Here is a 20,005-nt window from a genome sequence, read left to right as displayed (position 1 = left end):
CATCTGTCGTCCGAAAACAGCACTCCAAACTTCACGACATATTTGCTATCTGCATCTACAAAAACATTCAATATCTTAACCTTTGTTAAGTGTCGCAGAAACGTTGACAATGTTGGCTTTTCAAGTTGAATGTGTTGAACAGGGATTAGAGGCTAAATTTTGTGAATATATGTACATTTAGATTAGTGCATACATGTATATTCATATATTTTTGTGCAACAGTTTTAAATGTAAAACTCCACTGACTAGCTTTACAGGTAACTAGCGGCTAAAAAATATTCGCATTGTCAGGAGGCGAATAAAAAAAATCATCCTGCTTCAATCAATCGTAGAGTATCTTAGAAATTAAATTAGTTAGATGGGTATAGCAAAAATTAGAATAAATAAAACTTACTAGGAGTCCCTAAACGCCTTATCTCTTCTTTTAAAAGGGTTATTTCGTGATCGACGTTCATTATGCGAGTCAAATGAATAGAGAAAGTAGGCGTTCAGGAAGCGTAACGGAAGCAAAACTAGAATGCGTCGGTATCCGGTTTGTTGCTAGATGGCTGTACAGCGGCTAAATTTTATCTCGCTATCGAAGGGGTAGAGAGCGCTTCGGAACACAATAAATATGCTCAAAAGTTAAACCCGGAACATCCTGTTGGTCGCAGGTTTTATTCTTTGGCGTAAGATCCTTGTCGGTTTTTAAAATGATTCTGCTGGAATTCAGAAATCTTATTGTCGAAGAGACACTCACCAACAAGTTTGCCAATGTGAAAAACGGGTAATTAAGCCAGCTTTAGTATTTTTACATTGTAAATCGTGATCACTCACTAATCTGTATAGTTTCCTATAATAAATGTGTAGAACAGCGTTACTTTCACGACCACAGTTCAAGAATATCGCGGATTTGTTTGACCGGTATTTTTGTTCACTTATCTTGAAATTTGTATGGGTAGTTTATAGAAGAATGATTAAGCTGTTTTAAGAATTTTTCTAAGGTTGCTAATTCCACACTTCGACGATTTACAATTCAGGCAGGTTCATTCGATACTGTATCATTGGTTTATACACTGCATTTGAATGAAAGTTGACGGAAATTAACGACAATATGGCACGAAAATGCTTACATATGTTCATAAATGAATTTTTAGTATGCTCATGCACCATTTTGCATATAAAACTATTGTTCGTATAATGGACCGCCGACCAATCATTGAATATCTCCTTGATGTTCATTTAAACGTCCTGTCTATGTACTTCTACAACTTATTCAACACGGGCTTGCTGAATTTCACCTAAAATAGCAAGTTTTGAAGGTAATGTAAGCTTTACTAAGAGCGTTGTTGTCACAATATTTAAAAGATGAAATACTTATCTACCTGGCTGTTTTGAAGGGAGGTGCATGGGTGCTTGTAGTACTGTCAAACCTCTATCTACATCGTAATTCTGTTTCGCTATTTGCTACATATATATGGGCCATATGCCTAGACCGTCGTTTGAGTAATAATAATTTTTCTCTTGGCCCAAAAAGTGTTGCATCAATATATATATATATATTTCTCAAAGTATGTATGTCGTAAGTTTGTCTGTATTCCGGCTATGGCTATTAAAATCGTGGAATAAAGAGTTGGCTTGAAGAAAATTTGATCTTGAGCCCTCCCGTTTGCAAATCCGGCGCCGTACCAATTAGGCCACAGAGATTTATTAGTTCGCTAGCTGATATATGTCGCTATATGGAAGCTAATACCCAACGGCTTTGTGTACTACGCAGGGTCATAGCATAACATCATGAGAAGCTGATAGCTCTCATTATTAAGCGTACACAATTTTTCCATTGGCAATGTGCCAGGCTAATAGCAAGTGGCAGGCAACTCTCATTACATCATTGTTTATAAGCTATTTTTAATACCCGGGCAATACCGGGAAGCACTGTTCTTCTTCGCAGACTTATTTCTCAGGTTTTGCAACTTGACCTCATCTGAAACATGACAACATAACCCACCAGTAATAGTTTTCAACAAAGACGGCCCAACTGGCTTAATACCTCTACACTCCTTAACAGGCTCAAACTTGCTCCCTCATAATACATTTACAACAGCAAATAATTCTAGCTGCTTCAGCTCGGTTATGCCCAAAAAGCGCGTTCTCAATCCTTTCACCACCTAAACTTCAGCATTCATAATCCTGTGTTTACTTTCCAAATGAAATACCACAATTCCAACCACTTTCTACTCACTACCATCAGCATTTTTTTAAACTGTTGATGGCTTCTTTAACCGTATGTTCAACTTATTGGCTGTTGCCTCGGTCACTATTGACACCTCAGCCCCAGTATCGAACATAAACTAAACATTCACTGCATTAACTTCTAAATACGGCACAGTTCCCGGCCTAGTCATTGATCTTCACCATATTTATTTCTAGGGCCAGAAAATTTTGTACTTCCACCCCTGCTACTGTCACTGTACCTTTCAGTATGCCTATCCATCTCTCGCTTCTCATACCAACTGTCTCTCTCATACCCGTTCATACTGTAATCTTTGGGTCTACTCCACTTATCCCTTACATCATGAGGACTGTCTCTGTACCAATACTCTCCCTACTGCTATCTCGACTGCCATACCATCTCTACCCTTATCTCTGCAATACTGGGATACATGTCCTCGTTTCTCACAAGAAGAACATTTAATGGGGAGACAACTCCGCTTCCCATGGCCACTATGCTTGCAATTGTACTACATTTTATCTCCACTACCTTCTCTACTATTTGCGCCATATCTAAAGACATACCTCACCTTGCTATTGTCTCTATACTTCCTACTGTCCTTGTTATACTCTCGATTTCTTGCCCCATACCTACTAACATCATGTTCATCACTACTATCCCCATAATACTTTCTACCACTCCAAGGGCTACTACCACTTCTAGGACTACTTGTAGGAGAATATCTACATTCTGGATCGTATCCTTTACCACCACCACTCCGGTACTGCGCACGGCTGTTGTACTCTGATACCCTTGCTACCTCCTTTTTAATCTCACTTTTTATGTCCCTACCACTACTATCTGCTCTCAAGAACCTGTTTGAATTATTTGCTGTCTCACGAGCCCTCAATGCCCCATTCAACATATCCCAAGTCAAATTGGAATTCTTCATCAAGTCTCTACTCACTTCTCTATCTCTCAACCTGTTAACTGCCACTATAAGAGCAAACCTTACTTATCAGCATTATTCGCTACCTCAGCATATCTGCTCAAACGCTCAACTCGTTGCAAGAGCTGTATATCACTTTCAGCAAGTACCTGTTTAGCCGTCAAGAACTTATGCCCTTTCACAAACATACTCTCCTGTCAACCATAATATTCCTGCAAAATTTTTCTGCCTCTTCATAAGTAGAAATTGCACCATCTACATCAAACCCTGCACCTCTTAGTACTTCTCTACCACTGTGCCCAATAGCTCTCAATAGCGGCACTAACTCAGCTCTACTTCTCATAATAGGCAATCTGTCACCATCGTCATTTTCATAACATTTTCTCTCAACTGCACTTTCAATACACAACTTCATTTCTTCTACAAATATCTCCCACGAACCATCACTGTGCTCACCAAACACCAGTTTTGGATAACCGAGCTCCATCAAGTCACAATAAAATCTAGTTTACGCCACCAACCCACTCACACCTCTCTTCTTATTTTTAATTCACTCCCCTTTCGCAAATAATAAATGTAAACACCTCTTTCTTATATATTTAATCACGGCACCTCACAGCTTCGACAATTCACAGCTACGACAACTCGCCTGCACAACACCACCCCACGTCACCTAAAGGCTGGTTCACACTATGTCGCCGTATCTCGGCGTTGATGCCACAATACTTCGGTGATTGTCGATGATGACAATGTTCACACTAGCACAAATCCGTTCGCGTTTGTATCAGGGAACAGTCGTCGACATTACGTTCCCATATATAACGCGGTCACCGAAGCGTCAGCGATGGGCGTGGCCTAATTAATAACAGACCATTGGGACGCGCGTGAACATTCGTGTTTTGGTTTAGTAGCAAAAGCTAGTACCGCGTGCATTGAGTGATTGTTTTGTTAAAGATGGATAGAAAATTAAAACTAAGAAAAGTACTTGTCTTAACATTGCTCAGGCGAAGAAACCGACTTAGACAACAGCAGCAAGCAGCAGAGCTTCACGCCTGAAGAAGGAATACAAAAGGATGGTGGATGCGTTCAGCCTGGAAGAGAAGAAATCAAGGACAATTTAACGCACTCTATTATACATTGCGCAATGAAGACCGTGAAATGTTTTTTTGGTGAGTAAATATACATAGGCCTTACAAGAATATTATCATACACTCATCATAAACACAACGAGTTAGTATAAAAAAAATTTGTCGTGTGTCTGGTTCCTGCTAGTCCAACGATTGGCGTATAGTCCCGCAGCAACTATCATAAACAGAAACCACGCCATCCGCGATCGCGAATTGTCTTCACCGAAATGGTTCACATTACACGTGCTGTCGTCGATGCTCCGCGAACTATCGGGAAAGTTTGACAGCTGCAAACTTTCCCGACGTGTCCGCGACGCTTCATCGATGCCATCAATTCACGGTTCAAATAATCGACGATGAACGCCGAAAGGGAAACGCCGAGATACGGCGATATAGTGTGAACCAGCCTTCACCTGCACGCCCATGAAAGGGTACCGTCAACCGTTAAACTTATAACACCACCAGAAATTTTTTGCCAATGATAACTACAAAGAAAATTTAGAGTTTTGTCAACTGTGCCATGTTGTATAAATGAATAAACTTACATGAACTGAAGCAAAGAAGGAACTTTTCCCGTCTTGCACTTGCTTTTATAACCTTCCCTCTACTTCGTCACCACTACGTCACCGATTTACCGGTTAACTTCTCTCACTACCTATAACTGCCGTGATCTCAAACATTAGCATAGCCTGGGGCCCACCAACCCAATTATACAGCAACAAAGTGTAACAAATTATTCAGTTAAATAAATATAGCATCTGTACAAATTTATCATGTACGGCTATGTACAGAACTATGTATGTAAGAAATTAAAGCAACACTCAATATAAACACGTTTTATGTCAGATCACCTTTACATTATAGACAGATTATTCGAGGTGCAGCCTTGGCACTACACAAGACGGCTGGTGCGTAGGTATACCTTATCATAGAGATACCCAACTAGTCAAACTTAAACTATGTAAACTTTGTAAAATATTTGAACTTATATTATAAAAATTATATATTCAACTATCATAATGAGCCTCTCGACTTTTTTTGAATTTTTGTGTCACTTATTCTTCACGATAACTACTTACTTGGAGATTCTTTAAAAAAAATTAAGACGAAGTATTCACTCAGGGTTTTTATTTGTAGTTGTAATTCGTAGAAGAGCTTTGCTTTTTGTTTTTGTCACAACTGTTATCAGTTGTGCTAGTCTTCTGTGGATCTATTATTTTAAAACAAAAGAAAACGTGAAGCATTGTTTAGAATTATCGGAGCGAACTTGAGCCAGACTATCTACTGGATTTATGTAATGATTTACATTACGTCCAATGCTTTGAGAAACTTGCGTTGGTTTATATATAACGTTTTATTTGTATTAGCAATCATCAACAAAATAATGAATTATGTCAAAGACAAAAATCGTTAATTGTTGCTATTGTGAGTTGAACAGGTGTTTTAAAACTTGGTAATCTAACGGTGTTGCAGAGGAGCCGAGATAGGGAATTGCAGGCTGTAATAGCAAAAAGTTTATAAACTGTACAATGGTGGATGTAGTATTTTTGTGTCACAAAATGGAAAGCGATGTTTGTCATATTTTGGGATGGATAAATGCAGCTAGTTATGATTATTATTAACTTTATTATATATTATTCATTATATATTGGTTTATATATTATTTATTATATATTGTTTATGATTGAATTAGTTAGGTATGTATGTGAAGGTGGTTTTAAGTTGGGTTTTAACTGTACTATTGATAGCTGTATTAATGGGAGAAATAATTCAGATAAATCAATTTTATCAATTCTAACTAAAACTTTTTGGTGTTCAAATTATACACGACATAAACATTGCACACAAAATCTAGAGTTTTTTAACCAACAATTGCTTGATAGATCTTTCGTAAAGGTCTGATGTTTGTATTGTTTAAAGTTTTGTAAAGAGTAAAGCAATACTTTTTTATAAATATTTAAAATAAAAGGTCTACAGTAGTTGGCTTTACAGAGAGTTTTTTGCTCTTTAGGCCCAAGCCTTGTCAAGTTATGACTATGTTTGTAGTAACAAACCAGACGCTGTCAATGTGACTGTTGCGGACTTTGATGGAGTAAAATTTCATATATCTAATCCAGGCGGAGATAAATCAAAACTTCTTGTTAGTATTTCTTTAAAGTTTTACAAGGAGCTGCAGGACCATGGTGCTGATGAGGTAAGATCACAATACTAACTGATGATTTCCTACTTAACGAAGTTTATTGTTAGCTAGTTTCTCTGTACAATGTGTTCTACAAAATTTTTTTAGTTGATCAAGAGAGAGTACTCAGAATACCTGACCTCGCCCGAGGATGGTAAGTTATCCACTCTTTCAGACTCCATCTCCAGTTTCTAATGATACTAGTACGCTGGCAGTCCTGTGTGAGACCATTACATGTAATAGCTATGAGTATAATTATTCAGTGGTTAGCGCGTTAGTCCATCAAGCTGATTATCAAAGTTCAATTCCTGTGCAAAGAGTTTTTCCTAATGCTCTAAGCGAGGCTTCAGATAGATGTTATTGAGCAGATTATTATTGAACATAATTTTTTTGCTCAATAATAAAGGCGGTCTGATATTATATAACTTATGTACTTTTTTAGCTTCAATTCACTGTTTGTACTTTTCAAAGATACATCGATTGTCTGTGTTCTCACAGGATTTGATGTTAGCCTCGTGTACGACCTGGAGAATGTTCCGGATGACTATGAACAAGTCGCTAAGAAAGCTGCTCTTTTAAAGCGCAACTGTTTCGCTTCTGTTTTTGAAAAATATTTCAAATTTCAACGGAATGAAGAAGCTGGTAAAGCAATGGCTGTGATTCACTACAGGGATGATGAGACCATGTGAGTGTCGCTAGCAGGTTATAAATAGAAATATATAACCAGTCAGAATATGCATGTATTATAACCGAAGAGGGGTGAAGGCGGTGTAGCCAGTGTGACTATGGCAATATAACCAGTTTAGCTTAAGTACCTTTGTTGCTACACCCAGACCATTAAATTTCTGATATAGTCTGTATTAGGAGCTAACCTGATGACAAATTCACAAAGTATGATGTCTTTATGACATTCACAATACTAGTTTGACTTCTTGTCTACCTTTTGACTTCTTTTGATTTTGACTTCTTATCGCTAAAAATAGCTTTAGTTGTCATCAGCCTTGATACATTGTCACTGGCAGTCACCATGTTTTCAATCCATAAGTTTGTGGCAACTACAAGATGGAAGCTGCAAAAATCTACAAGTGAAGCGAGTATTGTTACTCGCAGATTTTGATCGAATGTTTCACACTTGCGACAGATGAAACTGCATTTGCGAATGATGCATACAAAATGCATCACAAGCTATTCCATTTTAAACATTTTTCACACTTGAGTCGTTCTTGTTTCAATTTGAGTAGTTCTGAATGCATCGCTGTGACGCCTGGCCTAGAATTCCTTATCCTTTTTACCAAAGTGCCTGCGTGTTGCGGATTACGCGGATTATGTCCATTGAAGCAGTTATCACACCGTAATTCAAATCCACATCATGGATACATAGTGAATATGGGTATGTAAGCACATATGTTATGTAATTGATATTATGTCTTTCACACAGGTATGTGAGGGCTCAAAAGGATCGTGTTACCGTCATATTCAGCACTGTCTTCAAGGATTCTGATGATGTGACCATAGGCAAAGTCTTTATGCAGGTAATTCTTATAATTGTCTGTGTGACATTGCATTAATGCATAGCTAACATGGCCCTGATTGTCATGCTCACCAGCAGCATATGGTAGGGCTCGCAAAATTGAGTCACTGTCTCTCTTCGTTTATTACTGTGTGCAAGTTGGTCTTAGTTGGTTTAAAACATACTGAAGGCATTATCGAGCCTCCTTCACATTTTGTTTCAAAAAAGAAGACTGAAATTTTTCAAATGTTTGTTGGAGAATCTTGTTGTGCTGATTAATGCAGTCGTTGCTTGTGGTAGAATCCGTCACAACAGTCATGAGGTGTGTGATGTATGATTGAACATGTAGCAACTATTAAGTTATGCTGTCAGAATATTACTAGGAATGAAGCGGATCGGGTGAGGACAGTGATAGCTTGGATGAGAGCATAACTGGTCCCCATCGTTACAGCCAGTCTAGTTATTCGAGTATTGACTGTCTGAGAATGTTTTAGGAATTCAAGGAGGTGAGGCGACAATTCCAACAGGCTCCCCAAGTTCTCTTTAGTCAAAAAGATCCTCCAACAGAGCTGGCCTCTACAGATGCTGCTGTTGGTGACAATATTGGCTATATCACATTTGGTGAGATAAACTTCACTCTCAGAACCATAGACCTATTAACTATACAGTTAATAGGTATAGTTAATAGGTCTATGCTCAGAACACATTCAAACCTGTCCAATTTTTTGATGTGATGTTTCAACTCGTAATTGCAACCCGCAATCACATTGGTTCTAACATAGCTGTCACAAGGTTTTGTGCGTTTTAAAAAGTGTATGTAGGATTTTCATACAATCAGAGAAGAGCCAGTGTAGTCCATATTTCTCAACTTGATAAGCATCGGCATAGCAAAGACAGGAAGGGTCCACAGGCTGAGAATTTGTGAAGTACTCATGTGAAGCAACGTAATCTTTGCCATCACGGATTGGTTCTCTAGGTTATTTACATCTAACTACTTAGCTGTGTATGCATTTATTCTTACATTAAAATTTTGTTGGATGAAATGTTTGATATCAAACTGATCTGAATGACAGCTATACTGATCCGAATAACAGCTAAACTGATCTGAATGACAGCTAAACTGATCTGAATGACAGCTAAACTGATCTGAATGACAGCTAAACTGGTCTAAATGACAGCTGTACTGATATGAATGACAGCTAAACTGATCTGAATGACAGCTAAACTGATCTGAATGACAGCTATACTGATTTGAATGCCAGCTATACTGATCTGAATGACAGTTATACTGATTTGAATGACAGCTAAACTGATCTGAATGACGGCTAAACTGATTTGAATGACAGCTAAACTGATCTGAATGACAGCTATACTGATTTGAATGACAGCTGTACTGATTTGAATGACAGCTATACTGAATTGAATGACAGCTGTACTGATTTGAATGACATCTAAACTGATCTGAATGACAGCTAAACTGATCTGAATGACAGCTAAACTGATCTGAATGACAGCTAAACTGGTCTAAATGACAGCTGTACTGATATGAATGACAGCTAAACTGATCTGAATGACAGCTAAACTGATCTGAATGACAGCTATACTGATTTGAATGCCAGCTATACTGATCTGAATGACAGCTATACTGATTTGAATGACAGCTAAACTGATCTGAATGACGGCTAAACTGATTTGAATGACAGCTAAACTGATCTGAATGACAGCTATACTGATTTGAATGACAGCTAAACTGATTTGAATAACAGCTTAACTGATCTGAATGACAGCTAAACTGATCTGAATGACAGCTAAACTGATCTGAATGACAGCTAAACTGGTCTAAATGACAGCTAAACTGATCTGAATGACAGCTGTACTGATTTGAATGACAGCTAAACTGATCTGAATGACAGCTAAACTGATCTGAATGACAGCTATACTGATTTTAATGACAGCTGTACTGATTTGAATGACAGCTATACTGATCTGAATGACAGCTATACTGATTTGAATGACAGCTAAACTGATTTGCATGACAGCTAAACTGATTTGAATGACAGCTAAACTGATCTGAATGACAGCTATACTGATTTGAATGACAGCTGTACTGATTTGAATGACAGCTATACTGAATTGAATGACGGCTATACTGATTTGAATGATAGCTAAACTGATCTGAATGACATCTAAACTGATTTGAATGACAATGAACTGATTTGAATGACAGCTAAACTGATATGAATGACAGCTAAACTGATTTGAATGACAACTAAACTGATTTGAATGACAGCTAAACTGATATGAATGACAGCTAAACTGATCTGAATGACAGCTAAACTGATCTGAATGACAGCTATACTGATTTGAATGACAGCTATACTGATCTGAATGACAGCTAAACTGATCTGAATGACAGCCAAACTGATCTGAATGACAGCTATGCTGTCTACGATTCTTCACCTAGATTGTAACTAGGACACGTCTTGTAGATGTTAAAATCTTCTAATATTAGCAATTACGAGCATGAAGGAATTCTTCATAGATCTGTTCTTAAAAAGAATATACGCTATAGCAGAAGCTTTAGATTCATGTATTTTGTATGTTCAAATAATCTTAAAATCTTCAGATAGTTAACTAAAGAATACTATTGGATTTTAAACTAGCACATTTTCATGTTTCACCTAGTTAATTTTGTTGTATGAATTCGTACAAATGTTATGAAACAGGCCCTTTGGAGAAATTGCGCAGCTTTTGTGTCAGTATGTGGTCATATATGCATATGACATATGGTTTTATGGCAGTATGCGGTCATATATGCATATGACATATGCTCTTATGGCAGTATGTGGTCATACTGTATTGTATAACCAATACTTGGATGGAAGAGCTTTATATTCTCTTGCTGTTGATCTTACAGTTCTTTACCCAAGACACATTAGTGAGCAGGCACAGGACAACACCATCAACCTCATCCACACCCTTAGAAACTACTTGCACTACCACATCAAGTGCTCTAAGGTATGTTGACAATCCCATCAAGTGCTCTAATGTATGTTGACAATCGCATCAAGTGCTCTAATGTATGTTGACTATCACATCAAGTGTTCTAAGGTATGTTGACTATCATATCAAGTACTCTAAGATAGCATGAGCCCCATGCAGTGAAAGAAGATGTATGCACCAAACACCCATATGAGCTAGATGCCTGCTAAAAGCCTGTTCTGGTTTTTATTTATTTGCTGAATGGTGTCTCAAGATTTTGCTACCCTAGGACACTTATATTTCGCTAGTATTTAGTTTCGTGAGTAGCATACAAAGTAAAATTTCGCTGGAACTTAAACCATAACTGTCACGAACAACTTTTATCGTATTTACTAGGTAAATCAGATACGCTGATTCCGATTTTGTACTCAAAATAAAGATTAGTCCACTAACCTTCAAAGTCATTTAGGCTTTTTTAAAGCGTTTCAATATCCGTTTCGAAAACAACACAATCGGCATTACAAGCTCCGCCCATAAATATGTGACGAAACCTAGCTTTTTCAGAAACGGAAGTTAGGAATGTTTAGTCCGATTTAGAATAATAGAGATGGGTGTCTTAAAACCCAATATTATCTAAATCCAGCCTGTAAAATAGTTTCAGTTTTTTATGAAAGGGATATAAACTATTTAAAATTGCTCGCAGCTTATTACATGACGTTTAAATGGGCTGGACGCCGAGAAAGATTAGCTCAAAAAGCGCGGTTTTATCACGAGCTAGCGTTGTTATCGCGCTTTTTAAATATGCAATGCTAAATAGCTTATTTACCTTTCAGAAAAGACTGATATTATTTTTAAGGCTGAATTTAGATATTAATGGATTTTAAAACACCCATCTCTATTATTCTAAATCGGTCTAAACATCCCTACGTAACTTCTGTTCCTAAAAAGCTAGGTTACGTCAAGTATTTATCGGCGGAGCTTGTTATGCCGATCGTGTTGTTTTCGAGACCGATATTAAAACGCTATAAAAAATCCTTCATTACTCTGAAAGTTAGTGGCCTAATCTTTATTTTGATTACAAAATCGGAATCAGCGTGTCTGATTTACCTAGTAAATACGATAAAAGTTGTTCGTGGCAGTTATGGTTTAATTTTGCAGCTCTGATGAGTGCGAAAATATAGTGATGTGAAAATAAATGCAGTGGAACAAACATTAGATTCCTCAGGTCCAGTTCACTGGTACGAAATATTTTTCAGTTTGGGACTACCGTACTGTTTGGACTATAAACTGCACCTCTATATAAGCTGCATGTGCTTTATTTTCCAAAAAACGATAATAAAACAATACATAAGCTGCACCTTACTATAGGCCGCAAAACTAAGGACTGTGCTTTTTAACGTGGTAGCAACTTTGCCATTTAAAACGGAACAGTACAGAACGGCACAGTTTCGTATTATCCGACGCTTTTTAACTTAGTGCCTAACGGGACAGTACCGTGAGGCATTGTTTCGTTGTTTTTCACAGCTAGAAGTGCAATAATTGGAGATTCCCGTTAGTGCGCCCTAGCGGTGAAAGAATAAGCCACAGTGATTAGCCGCACCCTTGTAGGCCTACCTATAAGCCGCATGGCTCAAATCATCAGAAAAAAGTAGCGGCTAATCGTCCGAAAAGTACGGTAGTTTGTATTTGTGAACCGCAGGTACAAATGTGTAGGCGAGATCAATAATGCAATTTGATCGCTTGCTGCAGTTTGTCTCCTGGACTATCAATGACGTCTAGGTCCCTGCCGCAGTGACTGATGTTGTACCAATATTAGAATTTAAGTATTTATAGCACTCGCTCGTTCGTTATGATAGTTTAGTTTCGCTCATGAAATTTTCGCGAGAGGCTGTTGCCGCGAAAACGCGAAAGTTAGATGCCGCGAATACATAAGTGTCCTAGGGTACTTAGGATTAAGGCTATTTTCAGATTACAGTAAAGTTGATTTTTAGGTGCTTTAATTTTTGTCTCTGTAATATCTGGTGGTTACACATTCCTTATGGGTTATTTTTTACGATTAGCATAACCGAGTGCGTAGTGTCTAATAGGAGTTGTCGTTACAACTAGTTGATGATTAGGAATAGGCAATCTGTAGAGGCAGCATCTCGAGAATGAAGAACCTACACAATGCTGCCTTTTAGCCGTTCCAAAAAGCTAAAGGTGCATTAAACAAGTCTAAGCTGTAAAACAGGGTGCTGGTAATATTATTAAATTAGGAAATAAGATTCTTTAAACCAAACTATTATGCAGATGTAGGTATAACCACAATCAGTCGCATATGACTGATCAAAAAGTAATATGTTCAATTCCAAAATGAGTTTTCCAATAGTTGATAAAGTGGATAATTCTAATCCATGTTAAGACTCAGAAATAATTTTTTAAAGCATTTGCATACTATTTTATACCAGAATGATTTTATCGAGCGAGCTGGTTACATATGCATAAAACATACTGAACATCTCTCCCTGTCGTATCTTTAGCAACTCGTAGCCTATCTTAATTTCCTCAATTTTCTTGATATTAAATTGTAGAAATAGCCTGTCTTATTCTAAAAAAAAGATAGAAATAAAATCTGAATACTCTACCTTAAACTAAAAATACCGCGAACATGTCTGCATACATCAACCGATTGCTAAAGATAATGAGGGAGGGTGTCTGTTGGCAACAAACTTTTCCTCTCAAGTTGGGGGTGTTCAAGTTCTGCAATTTTGTTCGGCAGCCAAAGCAAGTCTCAATTTTTTGCTTGAACCTAAATTTATTGAGTTGGGATACATTCGCAAACTGAGGTTGTACAGAGTATAACAGCTTGTCATTTGCAAACCATATTACATCCTATCTGCTGCGACAGTCACATGGTGCTGGCCTATATTCTTGTACCACCCTGGAGCAGTCTATTAGCTGACTCATCTGTTATGTCATTGCATCTATTCACATATTTGCAGGCTTACATTCACCAATGTATGCGTGTGAAAACCTCGGACTTTCTCAAAGTTCTAAATAGAGCTCGGCCTGAACCACCCAAGACAGAAAAGAAAACTTACAGCGGTAAAACGATGACCCCCCAATAGTTAAAGATCTCACTCACCTGGTAGTTTCACATCGATTGACTTGATTAGACATTGCTATTCCTGTAGGCACTGATTGAAAATTCTATTAGCTTTTGTGGCAGTCAGCTCAGAGTTTAGCCACCTCTTGCTTACAATACTTTTCTACTAATACTGGTTGCTTGCTTGTAAATTATTGTCTGCAGCAAGTTGTTACTTTTTTATTTTCATTAAAATATATAAATTATAACAAAGTACTTTACATGCGTATTCAATTCTCAGGCATATAAAGACTCCTAAGTATCGTATGGTTTCCAGACATCGAAGGTTTCAATGCAGGAGTTATCAAATGTCATGAATTAATGATTTTCCTTCTCACTGGTGCTGACCATTAATATTGATTGCGTGGAACAGACTAACAGATCCTGTTGTGAAAAACAAACACCACTGCTTGTGCTTGTCACATATCTGGCCATCTGATAGGGGAAAATGGTGATTTCAATTCTCCATCCTGTTTGTGTGTAAATACCCTAATGTTTCTGTTGCCACTATTATGCTCAGTGAGAATCAAGATACAATACAGTAAGATAACAATAACATTTCTCAGTGGTTTTAGAAACAAGAGGTAGTAGCAACCTTGAATGTTTAATGAGACTATTTCATATGATGACTGAGCTGCTGCAAACTCACAACACCAGGTACAAACACAACATAAATGGTGCTATCCTCGTATCCGATATAAACCTGTACATTGTTCTAGCAATCATATATTTCACATATATATGTATTTGATGGAAGATGGAAGACCAGCATGATCAGTGTGAATCACTTGAAAAGTCTAGTAATGCTAACAATTATTCAACAGCGTGGAAGTTGTCCCAGACTCTGGAATGGCAATGCAAGAATATAAAAAATTATAAAATTCATACAAATAAAGCTGTGCATAAGATAAAGATGAGCTATAATGGAAAATTTGAGTTTTTCATAAACTTCAAGTTAATATCAGTAAGAATATGGGCAAAGTGGGTCTTTTTCTCTGGACTAAGTGATTGGTAAAGCTTGGTGTAGCTTTCAGACTCATTGACTGCTCTGTTGGACTTGGACAACTTGGAATTATCACTTGTGGAGTGAGATGAGTGGTAAAGGGCACTCGCAGACCTCAGTCTATTGTATATCACTAAAAACCGATAATCTTCGCTGAACCGCTGGTTGTCTGGCACGAGTGTAGTGTTTGGTTCGCTTATGGTCACAAAGGATGAAGTGAAACTAATACGTGTTGAGTTTACTTAAGTTAACAAAGGATAAAATGTAACTAATAAGCACGGAGTTTACATAGGGCTGGTACACACTGTATGGCAGTATGTAATATGTCGACATTAATCAAACAAAATACAGCAATCGTTTGTGCTAACATTGTTCACACACTCACGGACCCATCTGCATTTACATCAGCGATTATTCCGAGTCATAGCGTTCTCATTAGACAATACGGTTGGTGAAACGATAAAATACCAGACCTGCAGAAGCTATCATGAAGGAATCTATAGATCAAGCAATGCATGACAGCCAATTCCCATTACCGAAGTGGCGCACATTGCACAGCATGTCATGGATGGTGATGCAATATCAGTAGCTTGTTTACCAACATATCTGCGGCTCCTTTCCGATCGTATCGGTCTATGGCGCACATAGTCGACAACTAATTACCAAGAAAAGGGGACAGAGCTAATATACTGTGGCAAAGTGTGTACCAGCCTTTTTGCCCTCAAAGGATAAAGTGAAACTGATAGGTGTTGCTAAACAATCTCTGTAGGACCTCAAATGATAAAGTGAAACTAATAAGTGTTGCTAAACAATAAAACAGCAATTTTGCTTTTCAATTTAACACAATGATGGTTGGGCAATACCAATTATCCTGAACCTATTATAGAAATGTGTATAACTAAATGGATATACAAATGTGTATACACAATAGATACAACTGAAATATGTTCTCTTACGCAGCCATACAAAAATGTGCAATGAACCCTCTCATCCATCATGATGATATTAGATATGTTGAGTACCCAAATGCGTACACGCATTAGCGAGGTTATAAACTTTCATCCTTGTATGAACTATCGATACCATTAAAACCCGATCCAGATTAAATTCTCATCTATGGCTGCAGGATGTTATTTCTAAATAGACAAGCCTTTTTCGCAACTAGTTTAGGCGAAAATCCTCACCTCAGCCAAACCAACATGTTTTGTGCAGCTTTCGTGGAGGTGAAGGTCACAGCAATAACTTATTTTTTAACTTTATAATCATTGCAAATAGAACATACATTTACAACATTTACTGTAGATAGTAATGTAAATGTATGTTCTAATTGCTTTTCTGGCAAATAGACAGCTGCATGAACGGTATTATTCAATATACTCAGCTACAGGTTCAATGACAGAAAGACTTTCAAGTATGTTTCCCGTGAATTTTAACTGATAACAACATGCTTGCATAATCAATTGAAAGTTGCTATACCGAAAATATAATAGCTAGGATGTTGGTAACTTGTTATAAATATATCCTCGACTTTGTGGAATATTTAAAGATTCATTTTAATTTAGGAAATAAAATGTAATTTCACCTATAAATGGTACTAGACACCGGTCGTAGCAGACAAATTTGACTAAGCCAAACATTCCCAACATGCAAACAGCCAACGAGCAGCCAACCGTGGTTGCACCACACAGCAGATGCGTGTCTATTATGTTCATGTCCAATTTCCCTTTTGCCAGTTTTGCGTCAGCACTCCATTTGAATGGCATCGAGTTTGTGCCAGATTTTATTTATAGCATTACAAAAAGCAGGAGAGAGGCTAAGTTATTTACAGAGACACCAAGAAATAGGGCTCAGAGGCAACTATAAAACAATCCAGCGACAGAAACAACTTACAAATACTTTTTTGTAAATAAATTGTTGCTCCTAATCTAGAACTTTTTTTTAATACACATCTTCATAACTTCTGAGCTCTTTGTGATAAAATTATAGAATCTCACATCGATGACAATGCCGTATGGCATTTATGCAGTAATTAAATACAAAGCAAATTTATAAGTAAGTATCTTTATTGCAAGTTCCATGTAGGTTACCGTAACTGACACTTGCCCTGGTCAGGCTAGCTAGACAACTACGAATATGATGGGAGCTGGCACTTGATGTCAGTTTATATGAAGCAAATGAGGAAGTTACTGAAACAGTCAAAGACTCTACTATGTATGCGTGGCAAACTGATTGGATGACAGAATGCAGAAATCAGATATTCAAGACACTGAAAAGTCGTAAATGTTTTTAATTAACTCATGTACACATTTCAATGGCATGTATACTGATTAGAAAAACATTTCAGCAGGGGAATTCAATTAGCAAGTGTGACTCGGATAGCGTGAGGCCAGGCAGTCTTATCTGTATGATACAGGGAGAGTTATTAGCCAGTACAACTCCTACATACTTCAATTTAAAACACAAACACTAAACTATCAGAAACGTCTTCAAATTAAGTCAAGGTGTGAAAACTTAAAAATATGCAGTTTGTAGAAAAACCAAACTAATTCTTTAGTCTTATTTAGACATGTTTAGGAAAGGTCAGCATAAATTCCCACCATTATTAGTTTTATTTGTCAATAAAGTTCCTTTGAGAACTCAAGTTATTCACAAATGCTGTCACAATTGACAACGACGACTTTGATGTCAAACAACAACTACCAATGTATCATAAAAGAGTTACCAAATTGATATATTCATAGAGAGACTTTTCTTAAATTAATTCTAGCATAACTTCTAGCAGTTGGCACAGCCCTACTTTACATGTTGATATTTCTTTATTCATTAAATTTTCAGCAAGGGGTCTACCTACTTTTACTGTAATGACTTCCTGTGATGTTAATCTTTTAGGTTGTTCCACATAGTCAGCCGACAATTTCATATAATTTTAATAATCTCAACAGATGCTAAATAAAATGTATAACTATGGGCAAGCTTTCCATCTAATATTTCGAATACTATCAACATGGCTTATTTTGAGAGTTTTTATGACCAGCCTGCAGTAATGCTCTTGCTTGCTAAGCAACTTCTCGCTGATGACCAGCCTAGTTTAACAAACTAGTTTATAGTTAAAAGGCAATACCAACTTTTTAACCTTTTAGCAGCTAGAATTATTAAAACAACTTCAAAGAATAATTAGTTTTAACCAACCTTAAAACGTTCTTTGTTAAAGGAACTCCAGCTTATATCTACAGTTTACCACACATAAGATTTCTCAAAACTTACACCCGGTCCGTCTCTGCTGAAGAGCGGGATAGACTGCCTCCTTAGGCTTAGTTTCAACTTCCTCCGCCTCTTCTTTCTCCTCCTTGTGCTCTAACTTGGGAAGAGGAGTAAGCCGTGGTCGACCACGCCGGCGTTTAACTCTCACGGGATTGGCGACAATATCTGATCCATTCTCTGTCTGCTGTGTTCCTGTTGAATCAGTTCCGCTCGTGGCCTCTTTTTTTGCCTAGTACAAAAAAGATCAATTGAATTGACCGTATGATACTTGTAACGACAGTAATCACTATTCAGTCCAACTACCTAAAACTCTTTTGCATGCTTCGCATTATTTTATATCAAAATTTGTTTCATATACAACTGTAGCTTGTGTGTAGTGTAAAAATGGAGACCTAAACATATGCACTCTCTTACCAGCTTGCTCGGTGTATAACTGGAAAGGTTAAGAGAGCTATGGTAGTACAGACTGTTCATGGCCGACCGTCTCCTCGGACGACCACTTGCTTCTCTTCCAAGAGGCGAATCATTTAGCGTTCTAGGTTGTTCTGCAAGTTCATCAGTCAATATAAGTTTGTTATATAAATCAGAACGGAACAAAGATTAAAAAAACTGTGCTGAAGGAGTAAAAAAGCCATCAGATATTGTAAAAGCCTTTTATCACTGAGCAATTCATATCTTCCAAAATTGCATCAGTTCAAATAGCTATTTAGTATTTACAAAAATTAAATGATGGTTCTGAGTAACCAGACCTGCCAACCCAAGAGTGGGGCAATGCGTGAGATTTGGTTTTGGGGCAATTGATGTATCAATGATAGTATATATAAAATTGTGGAAATTGGGGCAAAAATCTCACGCATTTTCATTTTTTCTTTGGGGTGATTGCGTGAGTCTCACGCCCAATGCGTGAGAGTTGGCAGGTATGTGTGTAACTATAAAAAAGATGAAAAGAGCAGGGAAATTATGATCATACAATATATTGTTTATGCTATACAAAATAGGTTAACACCACATGTTTTAAAAAATATGACTAACCTGATTTGTCTGGCTCTAACACTGTTTTGACAAACTTGTGGCCACAAGGACATGACTTGCAAGCAACCGGTATCTTCAAAAATAAATTTGTTCAAAAACTTCCATACCAAAGACAGAGGCTTTGACAAGATACGTGAAACAGTGGGGAAACAGTATGTGTACAATAGCTTTCATGCAAAAACGCCTAAATTTAATTATAATACCAAAGCATAAAAAACAAGAATAATAATTACACTTAAAGTGCGTATGTATGTCTACTAATATTAACTACCTTGCATGACTTACCAAATCTTTGCATGTTGGGCAGTATTTCTGCACCATTGCTGTTTTTCCTTGAAAAATGTCATAAAACCGAACGAAACATCACAATTATCTCAACAAAAAAGAAGTGCCGTGCATAACGAGAGTTTTCCTTCTCTACAAGGATAGTAAATACTAGAAGTGAAAGCTTGGGCTCACTGGCAATATTTGGAATGATACACCAATAGTCTAGAATAGGGTAAATCGCAAACGGTAATGCTGCAGCTATAAATCTGCTGCAAATGTAGAACCGAACAAGAACAGTCAATTTTAATGCCGATCCTTCAGTCGAGTTCATTCACATACGTGTCCGCGAGTTGGCTTCATCAAGGGAAACTGAAACTTAC

At 37.3% G+C, this 20,005-nt stretch overlaps 2 protein-coding genes across 2 annotated transcripts; one reads left to right on the top strand and one right to left on the bottom strand.

The window, feature by feature from the left end:
* Positions 1–645: 645 nt before the first annotated feature.
* On the top strand, positions 646–14,278 carry LOC137386732 (actin-related protein 2/3 complex subunit 2-like). Its single transcript, XM_068072858.1, has 8 exons — positions 646–766; positions 6,314–6,461; positions 6,555–6,600; positions 6,945–7,131; positions 7,885–7,978; positions 8,451–8,577; positions 10,874–10,974; positions 13,920–14,278. The coding sequence occupies exons 1-8, from the start codon at positions 693–695 to the stop codon at positions 14,043–14,045; spliced, it is 903 nt and encodes a 300-aa protein (XP_067928959.1). The 5' UTR covers positions 646–692; the 3' UTR covers positions 14,046–14,278.
* A 502-nt stretch (positions 14,279–14,780) lies between these two features.
* On the bottom strand, positions 14,781–20,005 carry LOC137404545 (uncharacterized). Its single transcript, XM_068090774.1, has 5 exons — positions 19,644–20,005; positions 19,359–19,431; positions 18,741–18,871; positions 18,330–18,555; positions 14,781–15,198 (listed from the first exon to the last, which is right to left on the bottom strand). Exons 1-5 carry the CDS (start codon positions 19,677–19,679, stop codon positions 14,981–14,983), a joined length of 684 nt encoding a protein of 227 aa, XP_067946875.1. The 5' UTR covers positions 19,680–20,005; the 3' UTR covers positions 14,781–14,980.

This window comes from Watersipora subatra, chromosome 1 (genome assembly GCF_963576615.1).
Source record: "Watersipora subatra chromosome 1, tzWatSuba1.1, whole genome shotgun sequence".
Classification (NCBI taxonomy): domain Eukaryota; kingdom Metazoa; phylum Bryozoa; class Gymnolaemata; order Cheilostomatida; family Watersiporidae; genus Watersipora; species Watersipora subatra.
The sequence above is the reverse complement of the archived record's forward strand: the minus strand, read 5'-3'. Positions and strand labels throughout refer to the sequence as shown.